Below are 19,962 nucleotides of genomic sequence, written 5' to 3' on the forward strand. Positions count from 1 at the left end.
TGAGAGCTATTATTATTATTATTATTACTTATTTTTGCCCTTCCCAACATTAAAAATTCTAAGAAATAATTTGAGAGATTTAAATGCTTTGATGGATGCTTGGATTAAGTCCTGAAATCCTCTGCTGGAAAGTGGACCAGTTGATGGAAATCAGTGATTCCTCAGCATATGAATCAATACTTTGAGGCAATCAGTGAAAACACAATTTGTTTCTGTCCTAGTTTTGCTCTCATTTGATTCATTCTGGAGCCATACCAAACTGTTAAACACACACTGTTGAAATTTTTTCTTTTTTTTTTTTTTGAGACGGAGTCTCACTCTGTCGCCCAGGCTGGAGTGCAGTGGCCGGATCTCAGCTCACTGCAAACTCCGCCTCCCGGGTTTACGCCATTCTCCTGCCTCAGCCTCCCGAGTAGCTGGGACTACAGGCGCCCACCACCTCTCCCGGCTAGTTTTTTTTTCGTATTTTTTAGTAGAGACGGGGTTTCACCGTGTTAGCCAGGATGGTCTCAATCTCCTGACCTCGTGATCTGCCCGTCTCGGCCTCCCAAAGTGCTGGGATTACAGGCTTGAGCCACCGCGCCCGGCCGCACTGTTGAAATTTAATGTACAGTTTTATTTTTAATTCCAAGCTCATTCTAAAATGTAGTGCAAACAATGTGAGGAAGGAGCCCTAAACCTCACAGCTATCACCACATCATAAAGCTGACTCTTGGTCTACTTTCTTTGCTTCTTACACGGCTCTGGGCAAAGCGAGAGATTTTGTGTTCCCCGCAGTGATTTTATTAACAGCAAGTTGTTCATTTGCTTCTCTAGAGTTTCTTTTCCATGCTAGTTTAAAAAATATTATTAAGCGGCCAATGCGGTGGCTCACGCCTGTAATCCCAGCACTTTGGGAGGCCGAGGTGAGCAGTTCACAAAGTCAGGAATTCGAGACCAGCCTGACCAACATGGTGAAACCCGTCTCTACTAAAAACACAAAAATAAGCCAGGCGTGGCGGCGCGTGCCTGTAATCCCAGCTACTCAGGAGGCTGAGGTAGGAGAATCACTTGAACTTGGGAGGCGGAGGTCACAGTGAGCCTAGATCATACCACTGCACTCCAGCCTGGGCAATAGAGCAAGACTCTGTTGCTCAAAAAAACAAAAACAAACAAACAAACAAACAAAAAATATATATATGAAATACAAATTAAATTATAACACTATCTCATAGTTGAAAAGCATTTTGTTATCTGTAAAGAACTTTTGTATAAGTCATCTTAATTTTGTTCTCACCATAACCTTAATCTCGTGGGATATGCCCAAAATGTATTTATTATATAGGAGACAAAGTCTTTCATGCCATTATTAGAAATGTCCTAACAGTTAAAAGACCCATGGAAGAGAAAGGAGTGTAAAGCACACAGGATGGGCAGTGAGGCAACTGGAATTCAAGTCCCAGGTGTGATCCTAACTTGTCAAGGGACCTTAGACAACTCTGGAACCCCCTCAATGTCTTTGTTTACAAAACAGGAGTAATACTATCACTTCCATTCTTCCACCTCTAGCCATGGGAGGTCTTAGGAGAATCAAACTTAGTATTAATAATAAAGTATATGGAAATGCACAGTATACGGCGAAGTGCTAACAAACTGTAGTGATTATAATTACTACTTTCAAAATGAATTTTGGCAATTTTGCTACAGGATTTCTTCTTCAAGAAAGAGATAGGGGAGAAACTGTAGACCCCGGCCTTGGGAGAGGTCATTATGGGAATGAGAGGAGAAAGGAACAGAAAGGGGAGGCTGAGGATGGGATACTGACCAACTTTTACAAAAGAGTGGAGGCAGACCTGGCAGAAGTGCTTATCCATATTTTACAAAGAGAAAAGCATTAAGATAGGGAAACATTAATTGACTGTATCTGGGTCAATTTATTGGTACTGACATAGCAGCCTAGCTCTTCTTACTCTATATGGCATAGTCTCTCAGGAATCCCCAGTTCTTTCAGTTATTCATTAACTTTTAGACTTCAAAACTCATAGGAGATCATATAAATAGATAAATCATTTATCCATTAGCACTCCAAACTGCTAATGATGCAGTATCTAACAGACCTAAGGAATCAAACAAAGATCTGACTATATTCAACTGGCCCTACATCGTTTTTTGGCTCTCTCCCTGCAGGGCAGATGCTTGGCAAAAGGGCAGATAACATCGTGATTAAGTGTGTAGATGCTGGACCAGACTACCTGGGCTTGACCTAGCTCCTCCACACACTGACTGGGTCACTGAGCAAGTTACTTAACCTCTTGGGGCCTCAGTTTCCTCATCTGTAAAATGGGGACAAACAATAACACTTGTGGCTAGGTTTTTTGTGATGATTAACAAAGTATAAAAACCACAGCATTCCAAAACTTATGGGATGCAGTGAAAACAGTGAGTGCTAGGAGGAAAAATCATAGATATAAACACTTTTATTAAAAAAGCAGAAAGATCTCAAGTCAAAAACCTAACATTGTAACTTAAGGAACTAGAAAAAAACAAAACCCAAAGCTAGTGGAAGCAAGGAAATCATAAAGATTAGAACAGAGATAAAATAGAGAATAGAAAAATAGAGAAAATTAATTAAACCAAAAGTTGGTTCTTCCAAAAGATCGGCAAAACTGGCAAACCTTTAACTAGATGAATTAAGGCAAAAAAGAGAAAAGACTCAAATTACTAAAATCAGAAATGAAAGTGAAGACATTACTACCAATTCTACAGAAATAAAAAGGATTATAAGAGACTACTGTGAACAATTGTATGCCAACAAGTTGGAGAACCTAGATACAATGGACAAATTGCTAGAATACCTATCAAGACGAAATCATAAAGAAACTGAAAATGTGAATAGGCTTGGTGAGAATATGGAGAAATTAGAATCCTTGTGCATTATTGGTGGGAGTGTAAAATGGTACAGCTGCTGTAGAAAACAGTATGGTAGTTCCTCAAACAATGAAAAAATAGAATAACCACATGATCCAGCAATTCTACTTCTGGGTGTATACCCAAAATAATTGAAAGGAAGGTCTCTAAAAGATTTTGTAACTCACGTTCATAGCAGCATTATTCATAATAGCTAAGCTGTGGAAGCAACCTAGTGTCCATCTACGGAAGAATGGATAAGCAAAATGTGGTCTATACATACAACGCAAAATTATTCAGCTATAAAAAGGAAGTAAATTCCGACATCTGCTATGACATGGATGAACCTTGAGGACATTATGCTAAGTGAATTAAGCCAGTCATAAAAGGCCCAATACTGTATGATTCCACTCATATGTAGTATCTAGAGTACTCAAAATCATAGAGACAGAAAGTAGAATTGTGGTTGCCAGGGTCTGTGGAGATAGGGGACTGGGGAGTTACGGTTTAATGTGTAGAGTTTCAGTTTTGCAAGATGAAAAGAGTTCTAAAGATGGATGATGGTGATGGCTGCACAAAAATATGAATGTACTTAATATCACTGAACTGTACACTTAAAAAGGGTTAAGATGAGGCTGGGAGTGGTGGCTCATGCCTATAATTCCAGCACTTTGGGAGGCTGAGGTGGGTAGATCACTTGAGGCCAGGGAGTTAGAGACCAGCCTGGCCAACATGGCAAAACCTCATCTCTACTAAAAATACAAAAATCAGCCAGGCATGGTGGCACATGATTGCAATCCCAGCTACTCGGGAGGCGGAGGCATTGAGAATTATTTGAACCCCTGGGAGGCGGAGGTTGCAGTGAGCCGCTGGACTCCAGCCTGGGTGACAGAGTGAAACCGTCTCAAAAAAAAAAAAAAAAAGGTTAAGATGGTAAAGTTTATGTTATGGATATTTTACCACAATAAAGTGGAGAGAAAAGAAAAGAAAAGAAAGGGGTAAAGTGCTGGAAAGAGTCCCTGGCACATATTAAGTACTCAATACATGCTAGCTATTGGAGGAAACCAGCTGCTTTTCTGTTTTTCTCTGCAAGTGTACTTTCCGGATAGATGATAGCCAGGTTTGCTTTGTTTTATTTTGGGATGGGGAATCCCTGCTCCTTAGATGAGAAAATCTTGCCTGTTAGTTGGAATCATCCAGTTGAAGCATTCTAATTAGAAATTATGAGAAGCAGGAAGAGGTTAGAGATTACTTTGGAACCATGGGTTCTGTGAAAGAAACTAGTCATAGGGAGTCCTTAATAGAATTTAAGAGCCATTTGTCAGAATGTTTCATATCATGTGGGTTCTCTGAGTCACTCTGGGTGACACTGGTTCAGCCCTATGTAATATAATGAAGAATGATAACCGAAAACAGGGCAGAATGGTATAGAAATAGAACCCTAAGCTGGGAATCTGAAGACTTGGCTTCTACAGCTGGCTCTGACCTTAATCACCCTAGTGACTCAGACAAATACCATCTCTTGTCTCAGATTCAGTTTAGTAGCTGGCAAAATGAAAATGTTAGACCAGAAGATCTCTTTAAAAACCCTTCTCGGCCAGGTGTGGTGGCTCACACCTATAGTCCCAGCACTTTGGGAGGCTGAGGTGGGCAGATCACGAGGTCAGGAGATTGAGACCATCCTGGCTAACACGGTGAAACCCCGTCTCTACTAAAAATACAGAAAAATTAGCCAGGAGCCAGGCTTGGTGGCAGACGCCTGTAGTCCCAGCTACTCAGGAGGCTGAGGCAGGAGAATGGCGTGAACCTGGGAGGCGGAGCTTGCAGTGAGCCAAGATTGCGCCACTACACTCCAGCCTGGGCGACAGAGCGAGACTCCGTCTCAAAAACAAAAAACAAAAAAACAAAAAGCCAAACAAAACAAAAAAACCCCTACACTTAAACAGTCTGCAATTCTATATGATTTATATAGTTATCTTAAGAGCTTTTGCATCGGCCCTTTGGACTTTTCAAACCAACAAAATATTCTAGGGCTCATAGCTTAATAGCAATAATACTAGCTACCATTAACACAGAAAGTGTAATAGATGCCAGACGCTGTGGCAGGTAGTATGTAGACATCACTTCATTTATTTCTTACATAACCCTATAAAGTAAGTGCTATTTTCTCCCATTTTACAGATGAGTAAACCAAGGATCCAAGAGGTTAAGTGACTTGTCCAAGAGTACACCGTTTGTTGGTGGCTGAGGCAGGACTTCAATCCAAGTCTGTCTAACATCAAAACTTTCGCTTTCTTTCCACAGGGAAAGCTACTCTACCCATGCGTTATTACCTCACCTTTACCGCTATCCATATTTATACTAGAAAACAGGCCAGGAAGCCTAAAAGGTCTAAAATGTTGTAATGCAGAATACATACATTATAAAATGTGGAAACTGGAAGGCACTAAACTGGTCATTTAGTTCAACTCCCTAACTCCACACTCCACAGGAAATAAGAACGGAGTCTCAGCAAGATGAGATTCCATGCTCCCTGGTCAGTAAGAGCCAAGTCCAGCACCCTACATTTCTGACATAAAGCCCAGGGGCTTTCTCCCCTCTGCAGCTGGAGGCATCGCCACATCAGACAGCGTCAGGCAACTCGGAAAGATTTGAGGGAGAAGAGTAGCTTTGAGTGCAGCTCTGATATCATGCCACCTAATAAAGGCCAGGCTGGACTTTGGGTCATACGGTGGGATGAACTAACAGCAATTTTCATACTCTCTTTGCCATCATGAGGGACACATAAGCAAGAAAACCACCGCAACATTTACCTTTCGCTTTTTAATGGCTCCATTTGCCCCGGGGACAGCTTCACACAGGCGACTTATTGCTTCCCTAAAGAACAGAAACCATACAAATAAAGACTTAGCATACTACCTCCACACAGTAAGTGTTTAAGAAATGTTAGAAATTATCACGACCAAAAAGTACACATACATAATAGTGAGTCCAACACACATGATATTCTCCTAGCCCCACAGGAGGAAATGCTGTACTTACTCCTTCTGCAGGAAAACCTAGCAGCACCCTAATAGTGAGCAATCGCTTCACAACAAGGAGCTCCACTGTTCGCTTTTTTCATCTCTGTTTTTCCTTGGATTTTCAGATTTTGGTTTTTGTGTTGTTGATTTTTAACCAAAAAGGAGGGGCAGGGCATTGTCATCTGGAAATACTTTGCAGTGTTACCTCTAGCAAAATCATCTCTGTAATGTTATGAATAAAAAGCTTCATAGTATCTCAGAACTAAAGACAATTAAATACAAAAATAACCTGACACTAGAGGAAATTTAAAAGGATCGGGAGAATGTTGAACTTCAAGGTGGTCTCAGATGGAGTTTTATTGACTAGGTTGCTGCTACAAGCCATTGAGCTTTCATGTAATTTCACAGAAGAAAAGAAATCAATATCAAATTTCCTCCTTTGCTTACTTTTCTGCCCTTCCTATATATTGCGCTTCCTGAGAGAAAGGCACCGCTAAAATAAGTAGTTGCTCCTTAATGGAAGTGGTGAAGGAATTGGCGCCCTCCTTTCCAGAAATGCAGTTAAAACTAAAAGCTTTTGTCTCTGGGACTCTGAGCATTCATAACTGCCCAAGCTTTCACTCTGTGTAATTTGAACCTTAGCCTTGTGGCTTTGAACACATATATTAAACTTTTCACAAGGCAAATGAAAATCTCTTCCGGATTCCCCAGAGATCATTGTTTAAATTAATAAACTATATTCTCACACACATGCACACCCCAACACACATACACATGCAACACTATTATAGTTTTTATATATATTATATTTCACAATAGTATTTTCTATAGTTTAGATTCCCAAAGGAAGTGGGGAGACGTCAGAGAGAGGAATGCAAACCCATTTTTGTTTTGTTTTGTTTTTGTTTTGAGACAGAATCTCGCTCTGTTGCCCAGGCTGGAGTGCAGTGGCACAATCTCAGCTCACTGCAAGCTCCGCCCCCCAGGTTCATACCATTCTCCTGCCTCAGCCTCCCGAGTAGCTGGGACTACAGGTGCCCAACAACACGCCCGGCTAATTTTTTTGTATTTTTAGTAGAGATGGGATTTCACCATGTTAGCCAGGATGGTCTTGATCTCCTGACCTCGTGATCTGCCCGCCTCAGCCTCCCAAAGTGCTGGGATTATAGGTGTGAGCCACTGCGCCTGGCCATGCAGACCCATTTCAAAAACTACAGCTATGATAGGTTGTAGTGCAGAGCAATATTCTTCTAGAAAATACTTTTGAAAGATAATTAGAATTCCCAAATATTCTAGGCATTATTTTGCACTTATAAATGTATGTTTTAGCTCAGATAATTTTTTCTATATAAATGAAACTCTTCTTCAAGGTATTATCTTGTTAGATTTTTGCATAATTATCTGCAATCAAAGGATAGAATGGATCTTTGGTTAGCACATATTCTCAGGATTTCATATTTATTGTTTCTCTAGGATTCTATCCTTTGTTCTCCGGAGTCAAATAGAAGGATAACACAGAGAGTTGGGCTCTCTGGCTTGGTTGGTTGATTGATGTTTTGAGTCATCTTAATGATTACTCAGTAATTGATAAGACTCATAATTAATCCAAACTGGCACTGATACTGCCAAAATAGCTAGGCCAGGCACCCCACTATATTGACAGTATTTAATAAAGAGGTATTATAAGATAGGGCAGATCCTTTACTCCATGAGAGCGATTTGGATATTTTGGTCTAAAAATACAAAAAATTAGCCAGGCGTGGTGGCAGGCACCTGTAATCCCAGCTACTTGGGAGGCTCAGGCAGGAGAATCGCTTGAATCCGAGAGGTGGAGGTTGCAGCAAGCCGAGATCGCGCCATTGCACTCCAGCCTGGGCAAAAAGAACGAAACTCTGGTCTCAAAAAAAATAAATAAATAAAATAAATAAATAAATAAATAAGTTGACTATAAATGATGTGAACTTAAAGTAAAAACAAAGGTGAATATTGATGCTGCCAAATATAATAACAACAATAATAATATAACAATAATTATATGCCAACTATAGTAACTTTTTATTAGAAGTTGTTACTTTTATATAGCAACTCATAATTTCATAAACTGTTTTCCCACACATTTGTTTTTTTGATTCTCACACCAAGGATCAATGTCTTCTAACAAAAAGTAATGCAGTGAATTTAAGTTGAAGGGAATACTTTACAGCATGAATATCTCTCAAGGAGGTTTTAAAAGGATGAACCTTCCTGGAAGGGAGGGGATTAGAATTTCCTGACAGACAGAAGAACATAGGTGAAGACACCAAAACACAAAGTATCATGATATGAGGGGAATTACAGGTACTTTCATATTGCTGGAGCATAACATATGGTAGAACAAGAGTGAATATGAACTAAGAGATAAGAGTCTAAATACTGTTTCTGTGAAGTGCCGGACAGTAAATATTTCAGACTTTGCTCTTTTGCAAGTACTCAACTCTGCTATTGTAGTGCAAAAAGCAGCCTCAGACAATATGTAGACAAGTGAGCATGGCTGTGTTCCAACAAAACTTTATAGAAACTGGTGGCTGGCCAGATCTGGCCTATGGGCCACAGTTTCTTGACCCGTGGATCCGATAATTCACACAAAAGGAGAGAGAAATCATTCGTTTTTTTAAGATGGGAAAATATTCACATTCATTATAATTTTAAAATTGAAAATTAAAACAACAAGATACTTCACTCATTAAATTAGGGAAAAAAAATACAAAACCCAGTGTTGGAAAAGATGGGAAATATTCTGCTTTAGGCATATTTATCCATTGCCAGGGGCCTCGGTTAGTATTAATACAATCTTTCTAGAGAGAAATTTGATAAAAGTTGACAAATGTCAAAATTTCTCAGAGCATGGGCGGGGCGTGGTGGCACACACCTGTAGTCCCAGCTACTTGGGAGGCTTGCTTGAGCCCAGGAGTTCAAGGCTGCAGTGCCACTGCACTCCCACCTGGGTAACAGAGCGAGACCCTGTCTCTAAAAACAATTTGTTTAAATAATTTATTACAGCCTTTGACAAGGTGGGGAGAAGCCTGTATTGGGATAGCATTGAGTATATAAGTAAAAGAAACACTTAACATAAGAAACCAACCCAAAGTCTTGCGATATAGAGATAAAACATATCAAAATGGATATTGCCACTTGGACTATAGAAATATGAAGAAGTCTACAGAAATTAGTGTGAAAAAGTAGAACTTGTAACAGTATGTACACATTAGTAGCAGCTATATCAAATTAATCCTGTGTAAATAGTAATGTAGAAAAAGCTTATGAACTATGGCTTGGTTTTAGGTGTTTTTTTATGTGTGTGGTTTGCTATTTCGTTTCTGATTCTACTGGTGTTTAGATATAAACAAGGTAAACAATGTTATGTTTTACTTTCATTGTGCACTTGATTGGATAAGTAATCCTTTAAAATATTGAAAATAATGCACAGTAAGTTCCTTCAGCAGGAGTTTTGCTAGTGTGAGGCAAAGGTGTTGAGATGTGAAGGCACATCAAAAATGTCCCAATGGAGAGGCGACAGCCATAGAGAGATGGGACAATGTTCGTGTTATGGATACTAACAGGTGTTCTTTACTTCTCTCTCTGCTCCCATTCCAGCTTAGCTTTTAACCCCTCCATCTTTGTAGCCACTAAATCCATATTTCCTTTTTCAGTTTTTTTTAATAGAGCTACCTGTTTCTATTCCCAAAAGTTTCAAAAAGATAAAAAATCTTGAGTGCATTTAGTAAAGCCTTTTAGAATGGTACACCTTGCAGTAACAGCGAGCCCAAGCTTCAGTGAAAGAACAGCCCCCATTTATATTTATTTATTTAATTTTTTGTTTTTGTAGAGATGGGGTCTCACTCTGTTGCCCAGGTTGGAGTGCAGTGGTGTGATCATAGCTCACTGCAGCCTCAACCTCCTTGGGCTCAAGCAATCCTCCCACCTCTACCTCCCATGTAGCTGGGACCACTACAACTGGCAAGCACCACCATAATTGGCTAATTTTTTCTTTTCCTTTTTTATTTCGTGTAGAGACAGTGTCTCCCTATGTTGCCTGGGTTGGTCTTGAACTCCTGGGCTCAAGTGAGACTCCCACCTCAGCCTACCAAGGTTCTGGGATTAGAGGTGTGAGCCATAGCTCCTGGCCAGCCCCTATTTACTAAGCACTCTCTATGGTCAGGCTCAGAAGTGAACACCTTATGTACATCATTTCATTGAGTCATAACAGTATCATTCCAAGGTACGGACTTCACCCTCATTTTACCAATGAGGATACTAAAGTTCAAAGAATTTAAATAACTGTGTACAAATAAGGCAATTGACAGTGGGAGAGACAGAATGCAAATCCACTTCTGACTTCAAAACCCACAAGCACTGGGAAGGAACCACATTGCCAGATGGATGAAAAGGAGGGAGTCGTAGGCTCTAGAGGCTAGGGGAAGTAGTATATTGACTGTCCTTCCCTTGCTCACTCCCCTAACACAGTGAGGGGAGGCTCTTTGGCCAATCGCTAACACCAGCATGGCTGGGGTAAACTACCCAGGCAAAAGGACAAAGTGGTAGGGGCTGACTCTTCTTAGAAAAGACTTACTCAGATGCCCCTGCCCTTCCCCAGCCCTCTGCTGTCTATGCGCTGGCTGCCACCTCCTGGAAGAAACGAGCATCTGGAGCCAGGCTCTGCCCACATGGGCAACATACATGAGTACGCACTCACATGCTCACTCAGGACTGTATATTTGAGGCGTGTGAGGCTTTACAGAGCCCCCAAAATCTCTTGATGTACAAAACTCTGCTCAAAAGAAAAAAAGGGGAAAATTTGGGCTTATGAACTTGCTTTAAAAAGTAATTATCAGCCAGGCACAGTGGCTCATGCCTGTAGTCCCACCACGCAGGGAGGCCAAGGCAGGAGGATCCCTCAAGGCCAGGACTTTGAGACAAACTGGACAACATAGTGAGACCTTGTCTCCACAAATATATATATATATATTTTAAATTGCCAGGCGTAGCAGTGCACACCTGTGGCCACAGCTACCCAGGAGCCCAGTGCAGGAGGATTGCTTGAGCCTAGGAGTTCAAGGCTGCAGTGAGCTAGGATCATATCACTGCACTCCAGTCTGGGTGACAGAGCAAGACCCTGTCTCAAAAAAATAGTACTTATTAATTTTTTGAATTGGAGACTCTAAGATGAGCCATGCCTCTCTCCAATAAAAGGCCTATTTGTACAAACTTTTCTTTTCTTTTTTTTTTTATTTTTGTTTTTTTGGGACAGATCTTGTTCTGGTTGCCCAGGCTGGAATGCAATGGTGCGATCTCGGCTCACTGCAACCTCCGCCTCCAGGGTTCAAGCAATTCTCCTGCTTTAGCCTCCCAAGTAGCTGGAATTACAGGCACCCGCCACCACACCCCACTAATTTTTGTATTTTTAGTGGAGATGGGGTTTCACCACGTTGGCCAGGCTGGTCTCAAACTCCCGACCTCAGGTGATCTGGCCGCCTGGCCTTTCAAAGTGCTGGGATTACAGACATGAGCCACCACGCCCGGCCGGTACAAACTTTTCTATTCCGTTTAAGAAGGTCCACTCCTCACCCCAAAGCTCCCCAGAACATTCTGTGGACCTCTTAGAAATCACAGATCCCAGGTTAAGAATTACTGCTTTAAATTAACCTCTCAAATTCCACTTGCCTTGCTGATAGCAGCGTTAACAAATCTGAAATCCCAGCGAGGAAAGGCAGATAGATGCCTGCATTCTGTTGCTTTTGTTCACAAAGATCTTTTCTTCCCCTACTACTGGGACCAAGACATTAACTGTAACATTTTCAAGAACAAATAGTACTTTCAGTGCTTTTCTGGAGTCTCAGCCACACCCTTGGGCCAACTTTACAAATGCTGAGGAAAAAGAAAAAGACAACAGAGCTGAGTGTGATTTCTCCTGGGACCGAGGGGGCCCCGCCATTCTTACAGCCCCAAAATTTCTGCAGAACCTTTTTGGAGCTGAGTGGCGGTGAGACTTTCTCCAGCTAGCAAACATTCAGTAAGTGTCTGCTTTTAGAGGAGCAGAATTTTTGGGCTTTCAATGGCTAAAGATTTCCATCTTGGGAGCCTGTATTAGAAAGAAAGAGAAACGCCCCAGTGCACCAACAGTGGCCACTTTGTTTATTGTTTCGCCACATGAGAGAGAAAGGGAGAAGTGGGCTGATGTAAGAGAATGAGAATGCCGTTGAAGATTTGCTTTTAAGCATATAAAACCCTGCCTACGCCATAAGACCAAAAAAAGATATTTTGTCTGTCTTAACAGAGTCCAAACTAATCATCCAAACAAAGCCACCTTTCTTCACCAACTCCTGGCCAGTACGACACTGAAGTTATAATTCTTCTGTGTCTTTAACCCTCAAACAGTTAAGCTCCTCTGGAAGCAATGTCGCCTAACACACACACACACACACACACACACACACACGTGCACACACATACACTTTTTAAATTTTTTTAATTTTGGAAGGCAATATCACGATCCAAGACAAAGGGGAGCATTTAATGGGAGGAGAGGCTGTGGGGCAGATTTCTTCTGGTGAATGTCAAGATGCAGTTCTTCAGTCAATAGGAAAGCCAGAAAATGTGCAACATGAAACCAGGCAAAGGGGCCCAGCTGGAATGATTAAAGGCAATGATCCCCACATCCCCCACCTTTTGACACATACACACACACACACACACGCACACACACATCTATAGTCACATATGCAGTGAAGGAGTAGTTCCAGTTTTGTCCCTGCAAATAGGAATGAGAATAAAATTTTAATCACAGCAAGAGCCTTTCCAAAATAAAATGTCAATGATACTCAGCTAAAACAAATTCACCTGCCATTTCCCAAAGGACTTTCTTTTACTTTGCATCTCCAACGTAAGTCCTTCAAGAAATCAGTTACCAAAGTCTAAGGGACATGTTGCGCCCTAAATGTCTCGGATTGCCTTCTTGTTATGAATGAAGAGACTTAGAGTAATTCAGACTGCACATCCATGTGGTATTATGCTGTTCTGATTGTTCTAGGGAAACCAGTACCATCTTTTTTTAAATCTTTGCCTCCAGGACAGCAAGGCTCAGTGATCTATGTGTTCAATTTTGTCCAGCTTAGTGAAATTAAAGACATCCAAGAATTTGTGAAAGCCCTCAGACTGGACACTTTAGAACAGGAGCCTGCCTCTGCGGTGATAAGCACACAATGAATGCAGTCAATGCCCATAGACCAGTTGAAAATGGAAAGCCTCAAATTTGCTTTGTGCTATTATCAAGGGGCATCACCCGTGCACTCCAGGAGGGTGAACTCAGCTCATAAAATACATCCTTTCACTTTAGAAACAGGCACCGCGAGTCCCAGGATGGTCAAATAAAACCTTTGAGTACTGCCCACAGCATTTATCCCCACACTGACTTAGTGTACCACTCTGTTCACCTGAATTGTATTTAAAGTCTGATTCTAAAATACAATTGCTAGCCAACCCAGCTCAGTAACCATAGGAAATGGGTTTGTCTGTCTACTTCATGATTCTGCCCTTTGGCTCTGATGCAAATGTGAACCCATTAATCACACCGGAATGAGGTGAAATATCCTCTTGTCTAGAGTATCACATCTCCCCTATAAATCTCACTAGTTAACGGACATTAAGTGCTGGTTTTCTACTGTCCCCAAAGTGATTTCCTGTAATACAATCATGTATCTCAAAATTCAAACACCTATGTCCACAAGCTGATAGCTTATAGGCTTAAGGAAATGACAATAAGAAATAGAGTTGGTTTCATATAAAATACATGGGAATTTGTAAATTCAAAAGATTGTTCTCCTTTAGGATAAACTGGGCTTCTTTAAAACAACTCTGTTTTTGACAAAATATTCAAAATATTATGAAGGTGTGTCTTTTGGAGTTAAAGAGTGCACTGATGCATAGTGTGGTCACTTACAAGCCAAAGCTCATTAAAAACAAACAAACCAAACAAAACCAAAAACAGATCAGATCTTACTTAGTCACCCACTTTATTCACTCAAGCTCACTCTAAACAATGTATATCTACTTCCAAAAATTCTTCAGAGAGTAATTGGAATTTTAAAGACATTTAAAACAGTTTGGCCAGGTGTGGTGACTCACACCTGTAATCTTTGCACTTTGGGAGGCCAAGGTAGGTGGATCACTTGAGGTCAAGAGTTCAAGACCAGCCTGGCCAACATCGTGAAACCCCGTCTCTAGTAAAAATACAAAAATTAGCCAGGCGTGGTGGTGCATGCCTGTAATCCCAGCTACTAGGGAGGCTGAGGCAGGAGAATTGCTTGAACCGGGAGGCAGAGGTTGCAGTGAGCTGAGATGGTGCCATTGCGCTCTAGCTTGGGTGACAGAGCAACACTCCATCTAAATAAATAAATAAATAGTAAAACAGTTTGTCATACAGGTGTCTATACCATTGAGCAAGACAGCAATTGGTGTAATGAATATATTATTTCTACCACTGTTTTTTTTTTTTTTTAAATAACTTTGGTTCTTTTAAAGGCTATTTGGCATATATGTTGTAAATCTTATTGGGAATTCCATTTTTTTTAATGTGTGTGCACCTCTGGAAGGAAGGAACAACTGGCCTAGCCAGTTAATCCACCTTGACAAATTATTTGTCAAGGACAACTTCAGCCTGCCCATCCACAAAGAGTACACCATTAGGTAAGTGGTGATCAAACTGTAAAGTTCTTAAGAATCACCCGGGTACTGGTTAAAATACAGATTTCTAGGACCGTTCCTAGAGGTTTTGATTCTGGGGTGAGGCCTAGGAATCTACAGTTTCACAAACCTTCCAAGTGATTCCGATACAGAGTTCATGAACCACACAGCTGATTAAACCTTCTCCTCAGACTCACTGCACAGACTAACTGGTGCTGTGCTCTATAGCTTAGACCAGATGGTTGCGTTAGAGGGTGTTAAGGAATTAGGTCACCTATTCCTAGAGGTCAGAATAGGGGAGGTTACACTGCCTATATGTTTGATGATATTCCATTCTGGGGAATTTTGTTTTCAATGTAGTCGCTCTATATTCTGGGATACATATTTGGTATAATCCTCTCTTCTCCTCTCTGCCTCCCCCATCCTCATCTCCTCAAGAAGAAGGGCTTTATGGCTAGGTGTGGTGGCTCACGTCTGTAATCCTAGCACTTTGGAAGGCCAAGGTGGGCAGATGACCTGAGGTCAGGAGTTCAAGAACAGCCTGGCCAATATGGTGAAACCCCATCTCTACTAAAAATACAAAAGTAGCCGGGAGTGGTGGGAGGCTGAGGCAGGAGAATCGCTTGAACCTGGGAGGCGGAGGTTGCAGTAAGCTGAGAAGGTGCCACTGAACTCCTGCCTGGGCAACAGAGTGAGATTCTGTCTCAAAAAAAAAAAAAAAGAAGAAGGGCTTTTACCAGAGGCCACATGGAGGTCCTCAACATCTTTGCTTACATCACCCCTTGCACATACAAGCAGTGAGAGAGTGTCGGCATTATCTCTCTTATCTGGAGGCAGCAAGGACATCCTGGAGGCAGCAAGGTCTAATCCATTTGCCCCTCAAATGCATTCAACACTCTAGGCAGTGGTTCTCAGCCTTGGCTGCACATTGGACTATACCACCAAGAATGTTACGAAGTACTGAAGACTGGGTCTCAGCTCCAGAGATTCTGACTTAATTGGTGCAGGACAGGGCTTGGGGATCAGAAGTTTTAAGATCTCTTCCAAATGCTTCCAACAAGGCTAAGGTTGAGAATCACTCTAGCAGCAGTTGGCAAACTTTTTCTGAAAAGGGCCAGGTAGGAAATATTTTAGGCTGTGCAGGTTACGCAGTTTCTGTTACAGCTACTCAATTCTGCTGTTGTAGCTAGAAAAACAGCCATAGGCAATACATAAACAAATGGGTGTGCTTGTGTGCCAGTAACACTTATGGACACTGAAATTTGAATTCCATATGATTTTCATGTGTCACAGAATAGTCTTTTGGGGTGTTTTTTCCAACCATTTTAAAAATGTCAAAACCATTCTTGGCTGACAAGGTGGCAAAATCAAAATCAGGTAGCGGATGGGATTTGGCCTGCAGGCTCTTGTTCTCTAATTCTTGCTCTAAAGCAAACCAGAAACCAATGTGAGAAGATTTGGGGTCGTGGTCAGCTATTACCTAGTGCATGGTGCAAAGCTTATTAGAGTGCAATCTTTTGCAAGGATTGTTTATACATATTTTGAACTTTGTCTTGTTCGGTTTCTTGCTACAAGAAGTTGGGTATTATAAGACAAGGGGTCTTTCCCTATGTCAATATAAGAATTATGGAACTCCTTTTACACTGTAAATTATTGTTTTTCCATTCTTTTCTTCTAACAGCACTCAGTAGAGGCAGACGGAAACAAATTATTTTTTCCTTTTAATTATCATCTAAACTTCATTAAGTGATACTATGTAAATGAAACAGTGCAAAGTGTTTGGGCAAGCGTTACAGAAATAAACAAAAGTGCAAAATTATAGTAACTGTTAAAATTTGATGGCTTTAATTTATCTATAACTCTACTTTCTTACAATAATAGAGAGTGAGGAAAAGTTAGTTAAGTAGACTCTGCAGTTAGATAGCCAGAGTTCAAAATCTAGCTGTCTCTTACAATCTCTGTCACCTTGAACAAGTTTTTAAAGCTCTCTATGTCTCAATTCCTTAAATATAAAAGGTAAGAATAATAATAGTGCTTTGGACAATACCTCAGTAAATGCTAGCCATTATTATTGCTTTATCCTTATAATGGCTATCTACTTTAAGAACTGGGTCTAGGCTGGGTGCAGTGGCTCATGCCTGTAATCCCAGCACTTTGGCAGGTGGATCGCCTGAGCTCAGGAGTTCGAGAGCAGCCTGTGCAACATGGCAAAACCCTGTCTCTACAAAAAATACAAGTTAGCCAGCTGTGTTTGTTTGCACCTGTAGTCCCAGCTACTTGGGGAGGCTGAGGTGGGAGGATTGCTTGAGCCCGGGAGGTCAAGGCTGCAATTAACTGAGATTATGTCACTGCACTCCAGCCTGAGCAAGGAAGTGAGACCATGTCTCAAAAAAAAAAAAGAACTCGGTCTAACCTAATTTGTACAACACCTACTACCCAACAAAGTATGCTCTGTGTTATAACTGGAATGCTATAGTTAATATGTTATATAGTAGGTCAAATTATTTCTATCATGTGTATAGTAATGGATAGTATACGTTTCTATAAAAGCAGAATGCATGTCTGGCTTTCTTCGGATATTGCATGAAACCTAGTAGGCTGCCTTGGAAATAAACAATGTATTCAATATATGAATGTTAGGTAGCTCTATGTCATCAAAACAAAGTGTAACCCTTGTCTCCCTGTAGAAATCAAATCCCCCTTCAGGACAGAGGTATTCATTCCCCAGTTGCTGGAGTGCTCACTTCTCATGGATCAGAGCTGAGTTCCTTCCGCAGAAATTGTGCTCTCTAGGGGAAGTTGCCTTGCCCATGTTATGTCCCCTCCCCAGTGGCAACAGGCATCCAACAACCTGATTGGTCAATATGGGGTTCCAGGGCCTGGTCCCTGTCCCTCAATATGGGACAACTCTGAAGGGCCATCCTAGCTCCAGAACTGCCCACGGAGCCTGCTGTGACTTCATTGGTTTTCAGCCTCTCCCTCTGCCAGGCCCTGCTTCCCTCATTCCCTTGATGGTTGATTTCAAGAGCCCTCCCAGTAAGTCTTTTGCATTCAACTCTCCATCTCAGAACCTGTTTCAATATCCAGCCTGAGACCTGCTAACAAGCTGCAAGTGTAAGTTAGGCCCCCTTACACTTGCATACACTTAACTAGATGATGTATTTCAAGAATCTATTTTGTCACAGACAACAGTGAAAAAAATCATTTTCAGAGAATTTCTCATAAGAGACACATGATCTGGATCAAAAACACCCACTTTTTAATTGTGCAAACATACACTACAGTTCACATTTCCTAAAGTAAGTGCAGCTCTCAAAAACTACAACTCAATCACATATAATTAAAGGGACCAGAGCTGTGCACTTACTCTATTAGGCATTTCTCAGCTTCCCTACTGAGAATACCAGCAGGAAATGGAACAAATCTGCCTGGCAGGTAGAGAGATGCACCAATTGTCCTGCATTTACTTTGGCACAAAGCTCTCCTTTTATCAATGAAAAGACTGTCTCTGGATGAGATTAGTTTAGTGGTTTTTTTGTTTGTTTGTTTTTGTTGGTTTTTTTTTTGAGACGGAGTCTCGCTGTCACCCAGGCAAGAATGCAGTGGCGCAATCTCCGCTCACTGCAAGCTCCGCCTCCTGGGTTTACACCATTCTCCTGCCTCAGCCTCCCGAGTAGCTGGGACTACATGCTCCTGCCACCACGCCTGGCCAATTTTTTGTATTTTTAGTAGAGATGGGGGTTTCACCGTGTTAGCCAGGATGGTCTCGATCTCCTGACCTGGTGATCCGCCTGCCTCGGCCTCCCAAAGTGCTGGGATTACAGGATTTATGAACACTGAAATTTGAGCCACCGCGCCCAGCGAGATTAGTTTTTGATGAATTTTGGGTGCCTCCCATATAACTCACTCTTCCCGAAAGGAATTACATCATTATTTTTTTCTAGCTATTTAGGATGTAGCGTAGTTGAAACTCACTGCTCTCACATTCCCTGATATTCCCATTTTCCTTTCTTAAAAGCAAAAACAAAACAACAATTAAAACTTGCAGATGCTTTGGGGGATTTTCTGGGGAACCACCTGCTCACAAATAAGGAGCGTCCATGTAATCTGTGGTCCAGATTACATGGAGACCTCATTTTGAAATCACTGGATTCCCTTGCACATGTGGGCATCAAAATGCAATCCCCAGACCAGCAGCATTAGCATTGCCTGGAACTCATTAGACAGGCAAATTATTGAATCAAAAACTCTGGGGCTGGGGTCCAATATTATGTGTGTGTTTGTTTGTTTGTTTGTTTGTTTCAGAGACAAGGGCTCACTGTGTTGCCCAGGCTGGAGTGCAGTGGCTATTCACAAGTGTGTGATCATCACACACTACAACCTCAAACTCCTGAGCTCAAGTGATCCTCCCACCTCAGCCTCCCAAGTAGCTGGGACTACAGGTGCATGCCACCAAGCCCAGCTAACATTCTCTGTTTTAACAAGCCTTCGCATACTAAAGTTTGAGAACTACTGTCTCACACATTTTTTTTCTCGTTAGAAATCACAAAAGGACATTAAAGTATCTTTTCCTACAGATTTATGAGTATCTTTATGAAGCCCTTTCAGAGAGAACTCACCAACAAGGAATCTGGCATCTTAAACCCAGGATTAAACATTTCCCTATTCTGTCCCTTCTGGCTTTCAGCACTTCCGCAAGATTTGTTCCTTAAAATTATTCCACTTTGGCCGACCCATAATGCAAAAGAGGCAGGGCAGATCTGATTTCCAGTTCCACCACCTACTGACTTGCTAGATGACTGTGGTAAATTTTTCCATTTCTCTAAGTCTCAATATTCTTATGGACAAAACAGGGTTAATAGTAATATCTATCTTATAAATGTTAAATTTTGTGATGACAAAGTTGATAAGAGTCACTATAGATTAATAATAAGCTGCTATTTCAATAGCCCGCTAATAGTTGAAACCATGTTTGATCTCTTCAACTAGAAAGAGGTTAAGGCTCATCCAGTTCCACGTGATTGAAAAATCCTTCCCTTCATCTGAATCAACTCGTGGACCCCAAGGCTGTCTGATCCAAATGAGTATCTTCACGGAATTTATTTTTATTCCTTTGTTCAAAAATATACCTGGCTGGGCACAGTGGCTCACACCTGTAATCCCAGCACTTTGGGAGGCTGAGGTGGGAAGATTGCTTGAGGCCTGGAGTTTGAGACCAGCCTGGGCAATATAGCAAGGCCTCATCGCCACAAAAAAAAAAAAAAAAAAAAAAAAAGTAGCCAGATGTGGTGGTGGTGGTGTATGACTGTGGTCCTAGCTACTTGGGAGGCTGAGG

At 41.4% G+C, this 19,962-nt stretch overlaps 1 protein-coding gene across 1 annotated transcript in view; it reads right to left on the reverse strand.

Moving 5' to 3' along the window:
• The window catches only part of LOC116272733 (SHC-transforming protein 4-like), a 99,834-nt gene that overhangs the window by 20,391 nt on the left and 59,481 nt on the right, over nucleotides 1-19,962 (reverse strand). The window contains exon 3 of the mRNA XM_031661507.1: nucleotides 5,700-5,763. Within this exon, the coding sequence (XP_031517367.1) occupies nucleotides 5,700-5,763 (64 nt within the window). The remainder of the gene's footprint in view (nucleotides 1-5,699; nucleotides 5,764-19,962) is intronic.

Source organism: Papio anubis, unplaced genomic scaffold, assembly GCF_008728515.1.
Source record: "Papio anubis isolate 15944 unplaced genomic scaffold, Panubis1.0 scaffold177, whole genome shotgun sequence".
NCBI lineage: Eukaryota > Metazoa > Chordata > Mammalia > Primates > Cercopithecidae > Papio > Papio anubis.